The following is a 19008-nucleotide window of genomic DNA, read 5'->3' on the forward strand; positions in this document are numbered from 1 at the left end:
CTCTACATATAATAAAAGAAAGAGTCCGTCTGTGTGTCTTTCGTTCGCGCTGCGCGTAAGCTAATAGACCCACGGCTACAAAATTTGATACATAGGGCGTCTAGACAAGAGCCAGTGCACCTCGAAGCGATTTTTTCGAAATTCGAATTCGAATTTTTTTTATTTTATGTTTTGTGACGAAATCGCGTCATTTTGAGACATAATGGGCTGTAGGAAAGCGAGATTTTACTCTACACACTCCATTTTCACATCGTTATGAAACGTAGTCACTTAGCTTTTTTACGAACTTAAAATAAATTTCGTGTTTCAATAAATCGATTAAATACGAATTTATTTAACAAAGGGAGCTTAACACTTTTTCAACGGGATATTTTCTAAAAAAGTTTATTTTAAAAAATGTACAGTTTATTTTTCTTTGATTTTTGGACATGTTAAACTTTTATCCTTGCGACTGCTTTTACAAAAAGAATTTTGGAAAAATGATAATGTTTTGTACTTTAAAAAAAATATTTTAAATGAAGCTTCCGAGTATACTTCTCACATCTTTAAAAAGGTGATTTTAGCAACAATTTTCCTGTCTTATTGTTGTTGATAAATTTTTGATGAAATCGGATCATATTGAATAGTTTCATTCTTTTAGAAATATGGGTTTGGTAACAATTTTTCATCGTATTTCTTATGTCACTGGTTTTAAGAGATTGACATATTTCATTGTCATGTTTATATATATATACATTTTTATACATTTTTATTGATTTTTTTTTTTTTTTTTTTTTTGATAAAGTTGTTCTGTAGAGTAAAATTCTGCGCGGAATTTTATGTTTTTTGAGTTGCTTTCATGTTATTTTTTGCTTATTTCACTGTTTCTAAGATATTGAAAAGTTTTGCATGATTTTTTTTCTTCAACGAAAAGTTGGTTAATTTTTTATTAAGATAATTAATATTTTTATTAAGGGTTATAGCTTATTTCATTGCAATTTTTTTCTCTTGAAAATATAAGATAAAATATTATACTTTGCTTTTCAGATTTTTTTTTTTTTTTTTTTTTTTTGTATTCTTTTATGTTACTTATTGCTCATTTCACTGTTTTTAACATATTGAAAAGTTTTGAGTGATTTTTTTAGGAAACAAAGTTCTTCACCTCCTTTATACCATTTGAGTTCTTAAGATTTCGCAAAGGGAAGTTGGTTAATTTATTTATTAGATAATTAATGTTTGTATTAAGGAATATTGCTTATTTCATTGTAATTTTGTTATACGTAATAACTTTTTTTTATGAAGTTGTTCAGCAGAGTAAAATTCTACGCGGTTTTTAAATTTAACGTTTGCTGTTCCCTTCAGCCATTTTTCCGGTACATTTAAAAGCCAGACGAAGGCTGGCAGCGAAGCTGCTAGTTATACAATAAAAGTGAAGATAAACATAAAAGCGAAAAAATACATTATGCTAAGATAACATTTGCTCAATTTCTTTTGGATACTGGTTGGTCCATTGATGTAAAAAGTCAGCTTAAATATAATCCAATGCTAATAAAAAAAAAACAAATTATTTAAGTTAATTTTATTTATTAAACTTTAGAATTTTTCTAATATATAAATATCTTTAAAATGTTTGCTTGAACTGTGTTTGTTGTATGAATTATTGTGTAAACAACATTATTCAAACTCTTTTATTAATCAAAAAATTCGAAAATTCTACATTTCTAAACTATACAAATAACAGAGCAGTAATGATGCATAACATTCTCTCATATGAAGAAACAAGAATGTTTATTATAATTTTTAACCTAACCCATTAACAGAAAATAAAGAGGTAAATTATGTGTAAAATAAATGGCATTCGACAAAAATAAACTGATAGTAACATTTTAACATAAAATAGTATATAATTATAACGAATAAAACTTAAATGTTTCTTAATCCAAGCAAAGAACCTTTCAACAACAAAATCTCAGTTTCAAAAACAATCAAAATATAAATATCATTCAGAGAGATCTCAAACAGATATTTAAAAATGAAATATATAAAAGACTTTCTAATATCGTTTTCCATTTATTATTTTTCTCATATGAACAATACAAGTTCACTTGAACGAAGTTTATAAAACATAGCACCTTCTTACTTCAATTTAGAAGTGGCGAATTAAACACAAAGAACTCTTAAAAAAATAGTAAAAGAATCTAACAGAAATATTGAGAGATACTGGTCATTAATTTTATTAAATACCAAACTGCAATCATAATGTACAAAATTATTTAACATTTCAAAGATAATATGATTTTAATTAATAAGAAAATATATTAAAGTATAACAGAAAGAACTCTTAAAAAATAGTAAAAGAATCTAACAGAAATATCGAGAGATACTGGCCATTAATTTTATTAAATACCAAACTATAATCATAATATACAAAATTATTTAACATTTCAAAGTAAATATGATTTTAATTAATAAGAAAATATATTAAAGTATATACAAAGACATATTTTTGAATACTTTTTGTAATTACTTCATACAAAAAGAGCCAGAATTTTGGTTGCTAAATTTACATAGTAATAAAGAATTATTTTCAGGCGTTAAAATATGGGATTTCTTCCAGTTTCCTGAATTAATTCTGTTGATCTAACTTTTCGAAGAAGACTCAACGGCCAAACAATTCTCTCAATCTTCGAGCATCCAAATTATTGTAGTAACCTTGACTAAATTTTTAAAAAACAAAAATTAAAAATAAGATCAATAAAATATATAAACAATAAATGAAAACCTTAAATTATGATAACATGTATTTTTATATTGTTTCTATATAGAATATGCTGCTTTATATAATAAAATTCCCAAAATACTATAAAATTTCATCTGGGAAATCATAGCATAGTTCTAAATAAAGAAGTATTCTGTAGTCAAATGAAGTTTAAAAATCTTTTCATAAAAGGTGAGAAAAGACAAAGCTTAAAAAAAATGTAGAAAAAAAACACTGTTGTAATCTACGGGTTCGTGGATTTGGAGTAGTTGACGAACACTTGATGAAGAATCAACACACAATTTGTTCGCCAAAATTACAGAAGAGAGTTACAAAGACACGTTTATAGGCGTTGAAAAACTGCGATAAACACGCTAAAACAATCAGTAACACAGGCTTCAGGCTATAACGGTGAAGACAGCTTCACGGCAAAGCACTAAAGTACAGCTCCCGACTCGATCGATCGCTGTCGAGCTAATCTCTGAACTCAAGCCACTCTACTCAACTCAACCTACTGTTCTACTCCGCGTACAGGCAGGGTATATATAGCTTTTGACCTACTTTCGAGAACATCCTCGAGGAAACCGCTAAGAATGCGCTCTAGAATGTTCTCGCACGATCTGTGGCACATCACCAATTTTGTCGCCAAATGTCACTAAATGGGCGATTTCGCGTCAAATCTAGCAACCCTAATCCCACTTTGCGGGGAAGTTATCTTACCGCAGCTGGTCATTTCGTAACAATAACATTATTGTCATGATCTTCATTCGTTTCTTAAAAATGTTTTCCCAAAATAATGTAATAAAATACAGGAAATTAATAGACATATTGCTTTGATTATTTCCAGTAATATAGTGTAATTCTTTGGCTAGAAATGTCAACCTGCCTTGTAGAGACATTAGGATTTTTTTAGGGGGGGGGAAATCGGAGAGATGAAAAATTAGCAACCGCCTTCGCCGGAAGTCGAACCTCTGAAATACCGGCTCAGTGTGCTCACCACTACACTGAAAAGCTAGGAAAGCGGGAGAAATACCTTATAGACTCAATATTTTTTTTAATTTATGTACGGATGCTAGTGAGGATTCGCAGGTTGAGGGTTAGATCTATTGCAGACGAACCGATATATCATTCTCAGAAGTGGATTGTGTCCATTACCTCGAGATGCCTAACTGACGTCTTAATAACATGTCTTCATAAATTTGCAGATTACATACTCCTTGGATGCTGTATGACATCCTATTCTGCACATTCCTCATGCAGACCTTGTTTTACAATAGGTTTATCAGTTATTGACAATCTAAAAATAATTTACATTATTTAAAGACATTTATAACATAGATCTACACTTCTGAAATTTAAATTCTCTAGTCCTGCTTTTGAAGTTTTGCTGGCTAGGACACCTGCACAAACATCTAAATTGTCTAAGCCGGTTGAAGACTAACATGGAAGAGTGAGAATTTCTACAAGTACCCAGATGCTAGCCTGCCACCATAATTCTGTATCTGTTATTTTGACTAAAGCTTCGAATGGGGAAGTGCTTACAGATATTTAATACAAGATGATGAGCAGCACTACCTTGGTAACTGCAGTTAGACAAAGATAATCTTGAAAGGCAGTGAGTAGTTTGGTTCCTTGACTACGATAGTTTGCGTAATTTTTTAATTACATGAGTTCTTCAGAAACATCTGTTATTTAATTTAAAATTATTAGTGATTTTAAATTAATTTGGTTTGATTGTTTTATTGTCTACTAGCCACAATTACCTAATCTGTACTTTATTATAGAAGTCTATACTGCCGTTTTATCTGGTTGAATAAAGATTTTTCATGTTGAAAGTCAAAGGAACAGAAAATTAATTTGTTTCGAACGCTTCATTTATAACATCCATTTTTGCATACAGCAACACCGTTATAAAAATTTAATTAGTTCTTACTTTATCCTTGATCAAGCCCAAAGAACCATATCTAATTAAAATACAGCTAAAATGTTGATGCATTTTCCCCCCATTTCTTTGTCATAAAGTGCAAATCTCAAAGAATACTCAAGCGTACAATTAAACGAATTTGTTTTTCTTAATAAAAAGATGCAGCAAAACACTCTTAAAAGCAATATCAAAGCACTTTAAAAAAGTCCGATTTTTTGCTGTAACTAATCAGAAAAGTACCCTTCATGAGCATATGACCTCAATGAACGTTAAAGCAACTCAGAATCACTTCCTTTAATTTTTATTGTTCGTTTTGCATAGCATCCTCAGCAAACGCAATGCCTGATGAGAGGAAAAGATGAGATGAGAAGGAAAAGAAATTTAGTTACATGGCGGGTGGCAGAAAGTGTCACATTTATAATCTGTTTTATATTTTCCCCGTTTTAGAGTTTGACTTATGGTTCATAAAAATGTCAAACATTCCAAGTAATAACATAAAACCAGCTTCGATTGCATGAAAATTCCAACATTTTATCATTTACTTTTCGCAGAATGAAAGTAGTAGGATATGCTTGGTTCATGGTCATGGGGAAAATAACAAAAACAACATTTCCTTTTTAAATTCCTGCTGACGAATTCTTCAGTATATGTTTTGCCTTTACTTTGAAAAAATAAGACTTTTTTAAAAAAATCGTAATATACTGATAAAAAACAGAACACTTTATCATTAGCTTTCAGATTATTACGGCATTATTAAACATGTTATTTATAAAAATATATGAAAGAATTAGCTGTGTAATGTTTTGATTATTATATCAAAATGGAAACAGTTTAATATCTGCCACTTTTTTATTTTCTCAAATAATTCTGTTCTTTTTACATCAACTATTTTTCCACTACAAGATAATGTTAAAATCTCTAGTTTCTTTGTACAGTATGTACAGTCTTTCAGACCAAATGTACCACCTTCTGTAAAATTAAGAAGATATAAATTTTTATGTCGCAAAAATGCATTGCTTAATTTATATAAAAATAAGCGCGCAAAACTCGAGACAAAGGGGACGTAAGTCGCAATGGCGCATTCCAACGAGGCCTCAAATCGGTCATTAATTTCTAAAAAATAGCAAACATAGTCTACCTTTAAAGAAAGGGGGCAGATGTTCAAGTGAGATGGGCCGCCTAACGTTCAAGAATTGCTCAAGAAATGCTTTTCATTTATAATGCCTCAAACTCACGCTTAAGCTTAAGCATTTAAACATACTGCTATAGGCAGTTTTCTGTCTTATATCACATTTAAAAATATCATTAAAATCGCTCATCTGGATAACTAATAATAATATTTATAAATGTCTTTAAACAACTACACTAATATGCTATTTAGTTTCGTTCCTGGCTCATGCACAATGGATGGTTATCACCCTATTAAGAAATCAATCGAAATTCATGCGTACAATACTGACTGTTTTCATGAAACGTACAATGGATTTTGCCTAATTCCATACACGGCAAACTGTGTGTTTTTGAGTCAAACTGTAGGGTTTTTTCGTAGCTAAAATAATGCAATAAGAATTGGATTTGAGAAGTCTTAGAACCGATGACCACTTAATCTTAATTATCAGCAAATATTTTGCAAGCTTCTGCGTACTGAAACTTTTAGTAATGTGGAAAGTTATTGCAGTGTGATGGAATATTTTATAGCTCAGAGGAATAATTGACTAACAAGAAAGGAAGTATAATACTCTCATTAGTATTCAATTGCAACTAATAATTGCAAAATAAGAGGGGAATAGATATACACCAGCTTTTAAACAACTATTTTTCTTGTTCGGTGAAATAAACAATGAAAGCATTATTCCTATTTTTCCGAAAATGGTTGCTTAACTTGACTAAAAAACTGAAAAATAGCGAGATTAAATAAACTACAACGAGATTTTGTGAAGTAACTAATAATGGCTATTTTTCTAGGAAATAAAGCACACCGAATTTACAGCAATGGACATGTGGTATATTAAAATAAAACGATATTATATTTCGAACCAAGGGAAAAAACACTGCATTTCAATAAACCCCCATAACTTAGTAGACGTATTGTTAATGGTAATGTGCCCCTCGTTCTTCTCTGTATATCATATGATGACCAGAATCACTGTTAACAGTGAATCTCGATTCACCTAATAACATCATCATTGACCTCTTATAATTGTAGCGATGATGGTTTAACATCATTGTTATCTGGCTTGATAATGGCACAGTGGCAGTTAGAATATATTTAACTAGTTTCTGTGTATATAACTAAACAGAAGTAACTTGAAGGTAAATGTCTCGAGATAGAATGTGTGTGTTTATAATACTAAAAAGGCCTTCGGCAACTATTATATTGGTGCATGATTCTGTTTCTATTATTGTAGCGATTTTGTGACTATTCAGAGCGGTCTGGCAATCGTTTTTTTCCACTCGTGAGTTTTCTTCCACTCTTTGAGACACTGTTATGACTCATTCAAAAACACTTTGCCCCGTCTCAAACTTTCCAGCCTCAAGCTTTTCATCGTGCACAATCGTGTTCTCATAAATGATTTTAGAAATGATATTCGCAGTAAATAGTATTATTTCCCAGGAAAATATGCGGTACAACCTCGCAAAGTGTAAATAAGATTTTTACCATTCCGTTTTCAACTACCTTTCTGGCTCCCTGCAGCTTGTTTCGAATTAAAAACAGTAGATCGTAGAACATTTCCTTCTACACAAGTACTAAACGATAATATTTGCTTGTGTAAAGACATTGGGTTTTTTGGAAGTAGAAGAAATGAAAAAATGAAACCTCTCCAGGTCTCGAACCTGGACTCATCGAATACGAGTCGAGCATGCTACCGTTACGCCACGAAGGCGTACAAAAAGGATGGAGAAAATATCTTACATAGTTTTCTAGTTATATTTACTATATATGTCTGTATCTATGAGATACCGTCATCGATACTTACCAACCAGGTACATTCTCTGGATCATCACACGATGATGTTTGTGGATTAAATACTAGACCAGGATCACAAGCAAGTAGCCTTGGTTGTCTGGATCCATCAGGAGTCAGTATGCAAACATAATGCTTACGGCAGTCTCCTGGAAAAGGATAACGAGGATCGCCAAATTCTTGTATCTCTTGATCAGTTGGCTGTGGACACTTAAAGCGTAGCATAGCTGAAAATAAAAAGCTAGATTAGTGATCAGTGCTCCCACAAATATTGAATGGCAGATAATTGTATTGAGATGCTATAGAATTAGCATATTATAAATTCCCAATAACACGACAAAAATTATTTCAAATAATTAATTCTGTATTCCTTAATAAGGATTGCTATGCATAGAATATATCAAAATTTATAGATTTATTATTGGTGGACTTAAAGTAATAAATCTCAGCGTAGTACTTATAAATTTCCAGACTAGTTTTAAAGGTTTAAATATAGAACCTCTTCTTCAGCTGCAGAAGTGCTGCCCCCCTCAAAACTGAATAACTCGCATTAAAATTGCTACCATTCTCAAAGAATTCTTTAGGCTTATTCAAAAAAAAATCAAAATGTTTAATATTTAACGATTCTTTGGAAAAATTACCTATTATTTAAGCATATAATTTATTTTTAATGATTGTTTATTTTTGCTGCCGTGTTGAAAATTTGCACCTGACTCTGCTTTAATTAAAAATATCTGCTGTTCATTCATAATGGGTTTTATCAAACTAAGAACTTCAATAAAGCATTTTCAGAAATAATATGCTTCTAATTTTATATGAAACTTGGAAATATCACATACTCCTGAATTCTGCATGATCTCCGAAAAGAGGCTGAGTTCTTAATTGGAATACGTCAAATAAACGTTAAATATGAATTTTCTTTTCGATAGTTTAGACGTTAAATAGATTTTAAACGTGTATTTATTTATAATTACTTCATTTATGTTAGAAACACTTACATTATTTACATCCTATTGCATTTCCAAAATGATACATTAATATGAAAAAGAAAAAAAATTAAGTTATTTATCAGGGTATTTATAAAATGCAGGAAAGATTTAAATACTTATTAAATCTGCAAAACAAAAAATAATTTGCTCTCAGTTTACTGCCTAATAAAGAAAAAATGAAAAGTTTCCTTTTTTCCCTCACCTCATTATGAAAAATTTTTCATCAGCACGTAGACACTTTTAGGAATTTGGAGCACTAAGCATGAAAAATCAGTTGTGCTTAGGAGTTGAATCACAGATGTAATTTGCTAGCTGTACGTACTAGCCACGCATATCATGAAAGCACGCACGGGATAATGCATTAATTCCTGATAAAGATGATCTGAAATCTTGGATCCTTTTTTTCCACACAGAAGAAACTAACTGTTTTATAATATCTAGGAATTAATAATTATCGCGATGTGCAATTTAATGCCAATCGAAGTAATCAGAAAAAATTGTAAATTTCTAAGAAAAAATACTTCAGGAATACAATCATCAGATCCTACTTGTATTCGCCAGTAAGTGGAACGTTTCACACCCTTCTCCTCATTTTCTAATGCTACTCAACAACCGACAAAAAAATGCAGATTTTTTATACACTTAAGTCTTTAAATATATATTATTGTTGTGACTTAGCTCACTTATCATGACAGTATCACCAACCTTTATGATGCGTATTTTTCCAAGGATTCAACCTTCTTTGCTTATGAAGGAGGCGTAAGAAGTATTTAACTGAAGTGAAATTCGATGGAAGTAAAGATATTAAAATTATGTCAATGACGAAAAACATTTTTATTAGTATACCGAAAATCCCTTTCTATTTTTTATATATATATATCACATTTCGAAAGATCAAAAGTTGTAAATTTTGAATATTCTGGCAACAGGTAGGTTTTTTGCAGTTACTGTTATTCAACTGGAACAATAAAGCTAATTTTATGAAAATACTCGCTATTCATTCGATAAGGAGAAAGAAAAAGAAATCACATTACGAGTATGTTTAATGAGGGTCATAAGTTTAAAATAATCATGGTTTAAGAATAGAAAAGAAACTATATAAGCGAACACAGGGCAGTATTTTCGAATAATAAAAGAGTTATAAGAATTATTATTTAAATTAATCAGTTATTTATGATTAGATCTTTACTGTCATTTCTCCCTTCTGTTTCCCAACCAGAATATAAATTACTTACGAGTATTTAAGCGGAGAGAGTATTTCTACTGCTCGAGGCTCCGTTACTAGGTTAACTAGATCACATAAGATTTTATTCTTCGGCTTGGCATTACAGTTTCCGACTATTTAAATTGTTACGCCGGTGAGAAGTTTGAGCCAACTTTGCATTAAATCAATTGACTACTAGTCTTAGATTTAAATTTGAATTTATCTGTTACTTAAGCTTCATCGCCATAAGCGATTGGCTGATTTGATGCTTTCCAGACGAAAAGATAATTCGCTTCCAATCTGTTAGAGTTTGGACTTAGTTTATGCTAACCAAACATATCAAACTTTATAGAGTTAAAATTTTCCTTTGCATATTTCGCAAGATGTTCTTGGTTTTGATAATTGCCGTGCCACGATCAAACTCCAAGAGAGGTAAGTTACTCTGTTACGGAATGGCAACGAGAGAGAGATTGTTGTTCGAAAAGATGGATGAACTGCGTTGTAACGATCGTTTTGTGGATGTTGCGTATTGTAAAATGAATCTATTACACTGTGCTAAATAGTATTAAAATTTGTATTAAAAGATCTTTCATCTGATCTAAATTTTTAACAAACCGCTTATTATTTTCTCTTAAACTTGCAATGATGTTCACGACAATAATCCTGTTGAGCTGAAAATCAGCCAGATCTGGTCTACGAGTTTATCGTGGCCAAGAACGAGAGATTCGCCTGTCACTTGTCATTGACCAAAGCCTTGGGTACTTAATAAGTGACAGCAGGAGTTTGCGAGCTCCCTCTCAGTTTTGATGGAGAGTACCATGGGCAACGAATATGAGAGCTTCCTATCCCCTTTCTTCATCATAGTTTCTCGACAGGACTTTCGTCTCTACAGTGTTTTAAACGCCTCCATACCGCAAAGGCATTTATAAATAGCCTTGCTTTTCCCAATGTTCGGTTCCGGGTATAAGGCTACGCAACCGGCTATTTTATCATTACGGCCAACAAGGCAGCTCGGGAGAACATAGCAGTGAATTCTTTAATCACTATCTGACTTTACAAATTTATTGTTTATAAGATGTGTAAGCGTTTGAATTTTTAAAGAATAAAAGCATTTTTTTTTCAAAGAATAGAATAGTGAAGTTTTTTTTAAACTATTATTGAAAAGGTTTTAAGTAAAAGATAGTTTCACATGCTTTTACTAAAACTGTCTGTAAATTTAAAATAATTTTATATGCAGCTATATTACTATTTTGAAAAGTTTTACTAACTATTCTTTCTGCTTTTCAATATATTAACAGGCAATCAAATAAAGCGGGAGGGGGGAAAGAAAAGAAACTGCCATATTCTGTAATTTTTTCCTGAAGTAGTTATAAATATTATTTTTATTTAATTTCAGGTTTACGAGTTTTGATAGAGTAATATACAGTTTCGTATTATACGTACTTTCAGAATCACAGTTTTCCACCAAGTCCGGCCAGTCACAGTGAGCGCTATATTCGTTATAAGCTAAACCCTCAGGGCAGTAGAAGGCGAACGGATGGCCCTCGGCACACTGCCAGAATCGCCCACAATCTGTCTCATGAGCATACATACCAAAAAGACGAGGACAGTGCTCTGACGAAATTGGAGGCTCTGAAATGAAATAGTTAAGAGGAGCAATTAATCAGCATATGTCAGACAGAAGCTTTATGATGAAACACAAAAATTCTTGATTATGCGAATTATTAAAGGATTCTTTAATACTTTGTGAATACAAATTAGAAAATTATTTTTGTAATAAGAATTTTATAAAATAATATATAAAAATTTAATATATAAACAAAATGAAATAATAAATGTGTCTACATTCAAATTTATTATAAAAAAAATCATTGTCATGTAATTCTACATGCATCTAATACTGTTAATTCCAAATGAGCATTCAACAGGAATAAATAAGCTTACGCACATAATGAAAGACACATCCCCAAAGCCATCGACACTGACCATGTAGCATTCCAAAATTATTTATATAATTTTGTCTCAAAAGTTTCTTACATTTTATTATTAGTATTACTAGTAGTAATAAAACATCAATAATATTTTATTCTTTACAGTTTGTTACTGGATTGTTTACAATATATTCTAATAAATTGTCTTCCTCCATTTATTTGGAAGTTGTATGTAATGGTATATTTCTAAAATAATTTCCGTTTTCTGTCAATTAAATATCGTTTTAAGTATAGTTTTACACTATTTGTTGAACTAAAACTTTTCTTGCGAAGAAAAGATTTTAATGGAAGAAATAGATAATAATTATTACTCCAATATAAGTTAGAGTATGGAGGAGTTTTTAAAGTCATATGATACTTAGGGATCTTGTCCTGTCATATGATACTTAGGGATCTTGTAAATAACTCCTTATCAATTCGTTAACACTGAAGTGTTTTGCTGAGTCTTCTTTCAGATTGTTGGTAATGGAGCACTATTTCTTTGAATTAGTAGTTTCACCTTATAGAAGCAGAATCTATCTAAGCTCGCTAAATTTTCATTAAAACGTTTTTCGAGGGGGGCGGACGAAGAACAGAAGCCTTGCTACCATTAAAATACTATTATAGCTAACCAAGAGTGTTTATCGTTACACTTCTCACACCATTTTTAACCATTTTTAATCACACTAACTAAATTCTTGAAAGATATCCCGTTTCATCGAAGAAGCAAATCACAGGAAGAATATAATTATTAAGCTGTCTGAAAATGGCAATGTACACTAGAACTATCTGACTAAGGAACAAATGCTTTCGTGAAGGACATTCAAAGGGAAACAGTCTCATATTCACGTTACACATGAAAGAAACCCCGAAAACCAACCATGCAGCAACAATACTCGCCTTAATTCGAGCTCGGGTGAAATTACTAGTTCTCAGCGGTTCTTAACCACTCTACCACTCGACGAGGTCCATAGTTAAGGGCATTACACTGTGCCAACTGATGTGTAACCGATATTTCAGGACTTGCAATTCACTTTTGATTTAGGAGGTTCGGACATAGTAATCCATAAAGCTACCACATCCGAACCTCCTAAATCAAGAGCGAATTGTCTAAATACTATTAGCATCACTCCCCTGAAATGTGCAAATCACATTTGCAGTATCATTCTGATGCTGATGTCTACACCTAAAGCTAAACAAATGGGTCTCTATAACGTTTTTAACTCTGACCGAAACTGCAACTAGACTTCGACTGCAAAAATGAAAACAAAATCTGCGAAATTAAGTTGCACGTTTATATAAACCTACCAAGCAGCTGCGGCAGAAAGAAACTTTTAGAGCAAATCAGCATATACCATAAGCTGTATTAAAAGTATTGTAGAGGGAGGAAAGACATCCATTGTATTAACCTTTTTATTGCCAATTTATGTTTTATACATGACTGTAATATTTTGTGTTGTACGATTGTTCGAATTTTATAAACTACAAATTTAATGAAATCTAATGTGAAGAAATATTCCAATATTTTTAGCAAGATATATGTATCCCAGAGGGCCATGGATTTGTGGGGACATATGAGACACGTTAATAATGAAAGCTGTTAATTTGCATCCAAATACATCATTATACTTTATTGCTATGTCACAAATTTATTCGTTCCATGAACGTTGTTCTCAACGCAAACACCATTAGATATCCATGAATAATGTGCATCAGTGATACCGCAAATAAGATATTATGTGAGCATTTATTTATTACAACTTATAAGGGAAAAAAATTAAGTACAGCCTTGCATCAGATACACACATTTTAATGTAAATATTGAGAAAATCTATTCTTGAAAATGAAAACAAAAGTACGTTTAGAGCTGTATTTCGTTTTTCAAGTTTGTATTATTATATTGTGTTTTTGTTTGCTAATTTTATTATAGTGAACTTATGCAATAATACTAAAAATGACACTAGAAATTTCTTGACATATTTATTTCATTTTCAGTTCATGCCTAAAATAATACCAGAACCAGTTCCCTTTTCTACTCCATTAGGTATTTTTACACTATAAAGTTTCAAGAGATGACACTTGCCATATTGAAATTTTAAAATATATTTGTTACTTAAAAGAAATTTGAGAAATGTTTTCTCGTTCATATACACTTTATAACATAAAAAGCGACGCACCAAGAAATATTTTCCGAATAAGAAATATTTCCGGAATGAAAATCGTTAGAATAGATTTACACGTATTGAAAATGAAATGCCAATACTAGTATCACTGGAAATGAGCGTTTTATTATGGAAAACAGCACCAAGAGAAAAAAAAAAAAAAGGCAATAACGGCGTTTGCCGAACTCTGGCCCTGATACGGGCTAGTTTCCGGCTGAACATTGACTCGTCGAGTTGGCAGATGTCCTCCCGCGAGAGTTCTTGCTACATATCCTCCAAATGACGAGTTACATCAGCGCGATCTAGGGATGGTCGGCTCAGGCAAACATGAAGGTTCGCTGTAATGGGTGCCTGTGTGTAACCGCTAACCCGGAGTAACAAGGTGTCAGTTTTAGAACAAATAAAAGTTTTTAATAGTTTGTTATGTCGAAAAAACAGATAAATAGAGTTTATCGACATGTACAACACGGATACGCCTACTTGTCACAGCCTAAACGTGCTGTACTGGAGACAGATCTTGCGATCGCGCCAACCAAGGAAGCATGAAGTAGAAAAGCGTGCCTGGCATTATTCTGTTGAAATGCAAGCCCATTAGTCCGTGAAAGGAAGGGTAACTCTACAAGGCGTATAATCTCGTTGACGTATCCCCGTATTGTAAAACTCATCAAAACTACCTCTGTACCGTCAGTTAGGGGCTTAACAGGACTTAGTGGATCTATAAACAAAACATTGAACTCGAAAACGGGGCCATATTTAGCACAACAACCACCATACTACTTAAAATAACGCTAAAGAAAAGTAACGACTAGAGATATAAACTTTTACTCTAGAAACTGGTGAGATTTACCAGCAGCGCCAACAAATAATATTTTATTACACACTTCGTAATACAAAACAATATGTAAGCATGTAATACAAACATGTTACTTATGTGTACAAAAGATAAAATAAAAACATAAATATAAACATTTTTTAATTTTAAATAAAATAGACAGAAAATCTTGAACTCATTAAATATAAAATTTCATTTCATTTACAGACACATATTTTACGAAATTTCATAATTTCAGTTTGGTCACTGCGTTTTTACATAAGTCACTTAAAGTATTAAATTTGACAATATCAGCAATAAATCTTAGGACAACATTTTTCATAAGCGAACATCTAAATAACAGATGCTCTAAATTGGCGTTTCTCATGCCACAAATACAAGCACAATTTTTGATCCAGAATCTTTCGTAATAGGATGAAAAATGTTCATGATCGGTCAAGGCTTGATTAAGATACTTGCCACCATTTTATTTCACTTGCTGTTGAGATTAAGTTATTAGGGAATCGTCCTTTAGAATCAGGATCATTCCGCCTTGCTTGCCAGAGAATCAGACTTCTTTTCAACGGGGATTTCAGACAATCAAAGACGTTTTTAGATCAAAGTTTATAACATGACTTTCAGGTGCAAGCTTTGCCAGTCTATCGGCTAGCTCATTACCGATAGTGCTAGTGTGGGTCTTCGTCCAAAATAGTTTAACATCTCTGAAAAAGGTTAAGAAAGACAAGCATGTCCTTCAACTGTTAAGTCATTACTAGAACAAAGATCCGTAATTGAGATACTTGCATTCTGACAATCACTATAGATCTCAACAGGTTCTTGTGAAAAATTTGAAATGAGCCAACACAAGGCCAATATAAGGCCCAACTTAGGGTTACTAGCTTTGCGTGATACACAGCTGCATAGTCAGGTAGTGTAGAGTGCGAGAGTGCTTCCTTTAGTGCAGATCCTTCTAGGGCAATAAGGCAATAACTGGCTTATCTACAGGACTTAATATAAGAAAAAGAAATTAAGTAATGTTAACCAGTTTTGATTTTTCGGGAAAATAACTACATTAAAACATTCGACAGTTTATTCTGTTTATAATGAAAAAATAATAGTTTTTATACTGAAAATAACGGGAAAATAATAGAAATTTTAATATAATGTGGTTTGATCAATATAATGTGGTTTGATGCGTAGGCATTCAAACTGACCCTATTTCCAATAGCTAATTAATATAACTATAAAATATTATATTTTTCTCTTTTATTTGAAGACTGTTTTTATGAATTGAAATATTCAATAGAAATATAGATTAGATTTCATAAAAGTGACTTAAATTGCAGCCTATATTTAAAACCGAAGCGAAATTCCATCGCAAATATGCAGTTATTTAATATTTAATCAAAATCAACATTTATCTAATATTGGTGTGTTGGTGTTGGTGTATTTAATTATGGCAAAGCACACGAGGGCTATCTGCCTAAAGGGAGGGATGCCTTTCGTGGAGGACTTTCTAAGGGAAACTGGCTCGTATACACGTTACACATGGGGAAAACCACGAAAACGCCCATGCAGCCAGCCCGTTCGCGGGATTCGAACCTCAGACCGAACTACCAGTGTTCAGCGTCTTTACCGCTCGGCCGCTGGTGGGCTATCTAATATTGAATTTTACGACATTTTAAAGGTGATGGACTTTTCTTAGATACGTTAGCAAATTCTAAATTACTCAAATAAGAAATATATCAAAAAAAATCCATTTTAGGAAACATTCCAATCAATTAATTAATAAATAGTCTGTGGAGATTGACTTATTTTGACTAATACTTAATTTTTAGTTAAAGCAACTTTCCTTTTTACCCACGCTTTCCTGCCATATCGCTAACTTTAGACGCTTGACTTTAGACCATGCTATGCTTGCTTGAAGGCCATGTTGTTACTTACGAGCGATTTGATTCTGTGAAGCTGAGTGCTTCTAGCCATTAAGCTTGTTCTACCGGCTTCTACGAATCAAAGCCTTCCTGCGCGATTAAATTATCCTGCGAATCAGTAGGTAGTTTAATTAAATTTTAAGTTTAACTTGTTTAAGTTAAGCTAGAAGTGTTGGCTTATGTAGGTCCAAGTGGAGCCATCTGTGCAACTCTTTATGATTGAATAAAAGGCTATTTACACCCTCCTTCTTTATTTGTATCCTAAGACCTGAGGCTAATTCCTATACAGACCCTCTAAAGCTCATTAGTTTATATTACCATAGAATATGAGATACTAAAAGTCCAATAAAGTAAATTAAATATTCCTGTGAAAATATGTTACCATTCGCAGAGGAAATAAAAATTTTTCAATGGAAATACGTGTATAACTAAATATGCTTATTTTTTGTGCAGTAACTTTTACCTTTGCAAGCATATGTATATCATATGATGATGTATGTCCTATGATTCATCACTTGAACGGTTTTTCTGATTTGTCAATCAATTAACTACATAAACTGTAATATATAAATAAAATAATTTTGACATTTGCTGAGTATTATTTTTGTACTTTTACTTTCGTACTCGACTATCCTAAGTCCTATAGCTCTGAGAAAAGATAAGTTCTATTTCTTAGCCTGGTTTCGAACGTTGTGCTTCAAACTCTTAGCTTTCTTACAAAATTAATATATTCTCATACAATTGTTTCATCTTTTCTCCTGGTTAAAACTTACAGCTTTCTTGTATCTTAGTTATCTCTAGCTAAGATTCTAGTAGTTTGGTTAAATGCTTTTTATCATATTAAAAAGTATCCATTTTAAGGGAGGTAATTGCTACTAAGTAATTTTTAAATTTGAAATTTCACAAATTTTTGTTCATAAATTTCTGTTAATTGTCTTTGTGAATATTTATAAATAGTGTTAATATAAAACATGTGCAAGCAGCATTTAAAATGAGATTTTTAAAGAACTAAAAACTCCATACATGAAACTTGCAAGATAAAGAAAACATTGGTTTCACAACTGTGTTTTAAAGAAAAGTGCTTCTAGTGTAGCATAAAATGTTAAAGAATGTGTAAAACTGATTTTTAAAAAAATTTCTAAACAGTTGGAAACGAAAACAGAAATCATTTACTATTAAAATTAATTACTACTGCCTGCTGTGTGTAAAATAAAAAAGCTAGAACAGAGAGATATTTTTTAAAGTAAATTTAAAAAATTGTTCTTTACAATTTTTTCCGTGATGCAGAGAGAAAAATCTGATATGTCTGCACATATCAGATTTTTAAATTTTCTACATATATCACATAGGAAGAAAAATTCATAAAAATAAAATTGCAAAAATCTGTAATTAAACCAATTCTAAAAGGCAAAATATACAGTGGATCAAAAATGTTCCAGCATGTTTTCAGTATTGAGAAAACAGAAATGCGCTTTTGTATGAACACAGTTGGCAAATAGTATATATGAACGCACTGTGCAACATTTTTTCACCTTCAAGAATTGCATTTCTCGAATTAAGGTCGCAAAGCGTCCTTGCATACTTGATATCCAAATCATGTTGATATATCTTATGTATGTAAATAATTATCTGTAGTTAAATCTATGCTTTCCTTGTCATTTCTAATTAATTTTATTTACATTATTTTGTTTTATTCGCCTTTATTTATTTCATTTTATCAGTTTTTAGTTTTCCAAAATTTTGAAAATGATCACAAGTAAGTATATTAATAACAAGAAAATATTTTTTCCCTCAAATCAAAACCAGTAAATAAATATATTTGATCAGACTTCTTTCCAGATTTTATAAATGGGTTTTTACGCTTTAAGAAGAATTTAAGGCCAATACTTTAAAGCTAAACTCTTAAAATATCTAATTCTTAAAACTCTACATATATAGAGATATTTAAACCCCTAACATTATTATTTATGTACTCCTTTTGATGTTATCATTAAACTCATATTGAAATCCTACATCTATATGGCTAAAAATAACACGCCGAATAGCGATTGTTGGAGGAGTTACAACGGCGAGAATCAACATCAAAATTTGAAAGACCGGTTTCGAAAGCTTGAATATAAAACCTCATTTTTCAGCTGAAGAAGAAGGTCCTACATTTAAACCTTCGAAACTTGTCCTCCAAATTCATGAATATTATACTGATTCTTGTTGCTTTAATTCCTCCAATATCCTACATTTATGTATTTAAATTATCATTTGACTGGAAATGCTAACTTTTAAAGGTGACTCCTTAATATCTCTAAATTTTGATAAAT

The 19008-nt window shown here is 31.6% G+C and overlaps 1 protein-coding gene across 1 annotated transcript in view; it reads right to left on the bottom strand.

Annotated features, from left to right (window-relative positions):
• Positions 1-745: 745 nt before the first annotated feature.
• LOC118180897 (protein obstructor-E-like) overlaps positions 746-19008 on the bottom strand; it is a 77440-nt gene continuing 59177 nt past the window's right edge. The window contains exons 3-5 of the mRNA XM_035349963.2: positions 11263-11451; positions 7640-7853; positions 746-2696 (exon numbers count right to left, since the gene is read on the bottom strand). Coding sequence (XP_035205854.1) covers positions 2639-2696; positions 7640-7853; positions 11263-11451 — 461 coding nt within the window. The 3' untranslated portion in view covers positions 746-2638. The remainder of the gene's footprint in view (positions 2697-7639; positions 7854-11262; positions 11452-19008) is intronic.

Source organism: Stegodyphus dumicola, chromosome 1, assembly GCF_044657685.1.
Source record: "Stegodyphus dumicola isolate Sdum_Otavi_A_Nest chromosome 1, ASM4465768v1".
NCBI lineage: Eukaryota > Metazoa > Arthropoda > Arachnida > Araneae > Eresidae > Stegodyphus > Stegodyphus dumicola.